Source organism: Borostomias antarcticus, assembly GCF_949987555.1.
Source record: "Borostomias antarcticus genome assembly, chromosome: 6".
NCBI classification, from domain to species: domain Eukaryota; kingdom Metazoa; phylum Chordata; class Actinopteri; order Stomiiformes; family Stomiidae; genus Borostomias; species Borostomias antarcticus.
Genome location: NC_140239.1, coordinates 26,479,673 through 26,484,921, shown reverse-complemented (window position 1 = coordinate 26,484,921; position 5,249 = coordinate 26,479,673). Strand labels below are relative to the sequence as shown.

Genomic DNA, 5,249 nt, shown 5'->3' with positions numbered 1-5,249 from the left:
TAGTTTTCAATGGTGTTGCCCTAACAACCGTTAGCACAGTCTGCTCCGATGCATCCTCGATAAAATGGGCGGAGCAAGAACACATCCTGGCATTTGATGCGGACTTGGGACTTGTGTACTTTTGAATTGGAATAGTACTTGGGCTCCGACTGATGACGTTTCACAAGGACGCAAGTACGGACAAGAACGCATATTGAGAAAGGGCCCAGGTCTCAAGCCAGACTTCTGTGAACACGAGCACGACCCCCGGACAGGGAACCATGGCGCAGCATTATTCATGCGAGGCCCCACTTTTTTCTTGCGACCAAACTAAACACAGATCAGAACGTAGGCCTCCAGTGAATCCATTATTTAATCATAAATTGTAGATAAAGCCATCAGAATATCAGCCATCTCAAACTAGTAAATCTAAGTAACAGTATAATTAATACTGAATTGTTAAATTTAATCATCCTTATGCATATCTTTATTTTATCTTGGTGAACTACAGGTAGCAGTAGGATTTAATGAAACAGCGGCTTAAACATTACATCTCACGGTGTTCAGCACAGAAGGAGCAAGAAATGTAATTTGATTCGCTGAGAGGCTGGGATGTGTCTGCCCAGGCGGGATCGTTAGCCTGCCTGATAGCAGGTTAGACATGAGGGATCTGTTGCCACCATACTTTGATCCAGCTTCACCTTATTCTCTTTCAGGAATACCGAGAATTCAAATTTGATTTATGACCCTGGTAATTATTTAATCCTGCTTTCTGGAACACCCCCCGCTGTGTGTGTGTGTGTGTGTGTGTGTGTGTGTGTGTGTGTGTGTGTGTCAGCCTGTGATCAGAAAAGAGAAGAAAGAGATAGAGGAAGAAAGCAGGACAGAGGATTGGGAGCAGATTTCCGTACCACTGATGGCTCTGTGAGTCTGTCTGCGTTGTATATGAAAGGGATACAGAGAGCTTCTCTGAAAAGCCGGTTCTGTATTAGTTCACTACTCAGGCTTAGTGATGGAAGAGAGAGGGCTACTGAGAAAGAACAACAGCTCTCCTTTCAAAGTTATTTTTATTCTGCCTCTGGAGAAGGACAACTTTATATGAGTCTCTCTGTGTCACACACACACACACACACACACACACACACACACACACACACACACACACACACACACACACACACACAGTGAGTCTGTGATCTGATAGAGAGCTGGTGAAGCGCCCTGTCAAAGGCACGACGGTGCGCCGTGATTGATGGGAAATCACTCGCCAAGCCATTTAGCCCCGGTCTTGAACCAGCAACCTTTCTTACGGTCGCCGGTCAGGCGCTCTGACCACTGGGCCACCCACCGGTCTTCATACGGGGGTTGTCTCACATCCACTCCGCTCCATGGCTGTTTCTCAATACCAAGTACGCCCAAGTTCGGACTTGCGTCCTTGCTAGTCTGGACTTGGGAAGTTTGCATCAGAGTATGAACTTCCAAGGACGGGAGGACGCAAGTTCAGTCATTCAGCAGTTGGAACAGCAGCGTCCTTGTTGATGTCACCTTCTCGGCTTGTTTTGTGTGGACACCGGCAGCCGCCATTGCTAGGATTTTGAAAAGCATTTTAAACTGTTTTAAAGTAAATGTCTTTACGTTTTCATTGCTTTTCATGCGGATAATTACCACAATTGAAAGCTGTTTCTACTAGTTTAGATAGATTATTTAGATAGGCATTCTCAATGGTGTTGCCCTAACCGTTCTCTTGATGTGAAATGATTTCTGGGATATCTGGCTGTCTCAAGTCCACACAAGTCTGCTCCGATGCATCCTCGATAAAATGGGCGGAGCAAGAACACATCCTGGCATTTGATCCGGACTTGGGACTTGTGTACTTTTGAATTGGAATAGTAGGCTACTTGGGCTCCGACTGATGACGTTTCACAAGTTCACAAGGACACAAGTACGGACAAGAGCGCATATTGAGAAAGGGCCCAGGTCTCAAGCCAGACTTCTGTGAACACGAGCACGACCCCCGGGACAGGGAGCCATGGCGCTGCATTATTCATGCGAGTCCCCGCCGGTCCATCGGGAGGCAGTCTGGAGCACGGATACCAGAACACCTTTTTGTTATTTGGGGGAGCACCGCGGGGTTGGACGGGCACATCCAGTACCAAGCCCGCTTTTATTGGGCATGAAATCACCTAGAATCCTGCAGCAGCAGCCGGCGTATCTCCAGGAGCTTTGTTTTCGCCATTCTCCTTCCATAATATCAGATTGAATTAGACTGTATGCAATATTCCTCCTACATTTCTTCCATCTCTTACCTTGTATTTCTTCAGTTGCCATAGGGCCCAATCCAATTGTAAATTATTGAGACTTAACTCCTTTATATTGGAACCTAGTCGGAACACATTTGAAGCATAACACAATAAACTGCTGATTTATGAGCTCCACTTTTTCAGCTGCTGTCCATTCACGGTAAAAAAAAGAAAATAAAAAAAAGAATCCATTTGCCAAAAGCGTTCTCGTCTCCAGACCCAACTCCCTGAAAGTGATAACTAGAATGTAGATGTGGGTTTTGCATGCGGTGTGAGACTGGGGGGGGGGGGAATGATGTTGTTATTGTGGATGGAGATTGTGGTGTGAGGAGAATAGCACCGAAACAGTTTTCACTCTGTCTACAGTTAAACTCTCTTTCTCTCTCTCCCTCTATCTCTCTCCTGTTTTTCCCTCCCTCCCCTCTCTCTCTCTCTCTCTCTCTCTCTGTAGATAACAAGTACGCCCCAGCGGTCAGTCTGAATGGCTTCATCTTCATCCTGGGCGGGGCCTACGCCAGAGCCACCACCATCTACGACCCGGACAAAGGCAACATCAAGGCCGGGCCCAACATGAACCACTCAAGACAGTTCTGCAGGTTCAAAAACAGCGCTCTCTGCTCCAGAACAAGTTCACCTGGGGAACTCTCTGTGTTCACCTGGGGGAACTCTCTGTGTTCACCTGGGGGAACTCTCTGTGTTCACCTGGGGGAACTCTCTGTGTTCACCTGGGGGAACTCTCTGTGTTCTGCTCCAGAACAAGTTCACCTGGGGAACTCTCTGTGTTCACCTGGGGGAACTCTCTGTGTTCACCTGGGGGAACTCTATGTGTTCACCTGGGGGAACTCTCTGTGTTCACCTGGGGGAACTCTCTGTGTTCACCTGGGGAACTCTCTGTGTTCACCTGGGGGAACTCTCTGTGTTCTGACATCATTCTCAGTCTCAGTCTCAGTGACTGAGGAGATTTTAAGAGGTGTAATATGACGGAGTGTTTCCCCCCCCAAACGGAGATGGTTGTATACAAGCCACCAGAGAAGAACGGTCGTACATTTAGGAGGCAGTTCTGAACAGGGATCTGAGCGCTCTGTGCAAAATGTATTACATAAATCATGTTGTCAGAATTATTGATAAACTACTCCCACCCACACTAGGCAGCTGTTCCGCTACATTAAGGACACAGCCACACACACATACTGTACATTGTGCTCTGTAAATGGGGGATAGAAGGTCGCAAGCTGTCATTGTGGACTAGAGCAGACGCTCTCTCCTTCCTCGGCCCACATGGCTGTCCTTCTCTCTTCATCAGTAAAAGCAGTCTTCATCAGCACCATTTCCCTTGTGGATCAGCTGTTCGTTCTCCCAGAGTGGATTTAGCTTTTATGTAATAATCTCACGGGACCCATCAGTGCTGTGTTGGAGGGCTGTGTGTGTGTGTGTGTGTATCTTATGTAAATAGAGATTGCTACAAACCCCAACAGGGTTACAAAGAAGTAATCAGCTTACAGCAAAAGTTTTAATCCCCCCTGCATACAAACGCCTGTTTCTCTTAATCTCAAATGAGCACATTTGTAAAGATATTCTTCATTACTTTTCCCTCCTTACAGAAATAATTTTAATTATTTTCTGCCTTCCCGTGTGGTTTTGGCATTTTCGTCGAGTGTGACTGTTGTGTTAAGTAGAGTCAGGCACAGCAGAGTCAGCCTCGTTTGGCCTTCTGCCTGGTTACAAATATTTTTATTAAACCTTTATTTTAGCAGGGAAGTCCTCTTGAGAAAGAGGTCTCTTTTACAAAGGAGCCCTGGCCAGGACAGCCACAAACAGACAATTCAACAAACATTAAAAGCACATAAAAACACAGCAAAGCATTAGCACACACCATCAAAACACCAACAGGGCACATGTACACATCTACAAGGCATAATAGCACACAATACCACATAGCATGATCAGTAGCAGCAAAAACAGACTGAAATATGTGGCCATGTGTCCCAAGCCTCAGTCTGTCAAAATGATTCACAATTATCTTGGATGGACACGGACGACACACTTAATATAGCGTAAAACCATGACAACCATTCAGCTTATCGTCACCAGAAAAATACACACATACCTATATTTATATGTAAAATCAAAACACACTGAAACATCAGAATGAATGTGTGTGTGTGTGTGTGTGTCCTACGCAGTGCGGTGATCCTGGACGGGAAGATCTACGTCACCGGAGGGATCGTGAGCAGTGAGGGTCCAGCGCTGGGCAACATGGAGACCTTCGACCCTTGCACCAACAGCTGGACGCTGCTCCAGTCACTGCCCTGCCCGCTCTTCAGGCACGGCTGCGTGGTCATCAAGAAGTACATCCAGAGCGGCTGAGACCGGCTGAGACCGGCTCAAACCGGACGCGGCCGGTCTCGGCACCTGCCAGCTCCAGTTTTGAGGGACACTCTTGAGTGCAGCTTTGGGGGTTGGTCAGCAGCAGCAGCATCATCCCCGAGTCTTCGACGCCAGCGTCCGTCCCGCCTGTCCGTCCGTCCGTCCATCCACCGTCCCACCCCTACAACCGCAGAATGTAAACGTCCTGGTCTAGTGGGCCACGTCGGGCGGTGACCGACTCCTAAGACACTGTCTGTCCCACGGTGTAGCTGACCCCCTACAGCTAGTGACTCAAGACTCAACACTAGCTCCCTTGGTTTGATTGATTACGTCATTTTCCATTACGTCCTTTCAAATTCTGCCTGGCAGCCCCACTTTTGATATTTTCCTCAACAGGTACAGTAAAAGCCATCACACCTCGTTCAGCTGCCCTTCCCCCATTCCTGTGGTATCTGTCAGTCATGTAGCTGGTAGCTGTACTAGGGAAAGAAACACACCTTCCTCTTGGTTCCTGAGCTGACTAGTGACACCTACAGGACTGGAGGATTGGATGGAACTGTTTCCTGGAGGAGGAGCATGAAGCCGGTAGGGTCATGGAAATCA

At 47.6% G+C, this 5,249-nt stretch overlaps 1 protein-coding gene across 1 annotated transcript in view; it reads left to right on the top strand.

The window, feature by feature from the left end:
- Window positions 1-4,646, top strand: part of klhl29 (kelch like family member 29) — a gene marked incomplete at its 3' end in the record, with an annotated part of 195,139 nt that extends 190,493 nt beyond the window's left edge. The window contains 2 exon segments of the mRNA XM_084439232.1: window positions 2,731-2,875; window positions 4,463-4,646. Of these exon segments, the coding sequence (XP_084295358.1) occupies window positions 2,731-2,875; window positions 4,463-4,646 (329 nt within the window).
- Between the last annotated feature and the right edge of the window lie 603 nt (window positions 4,647-5,249).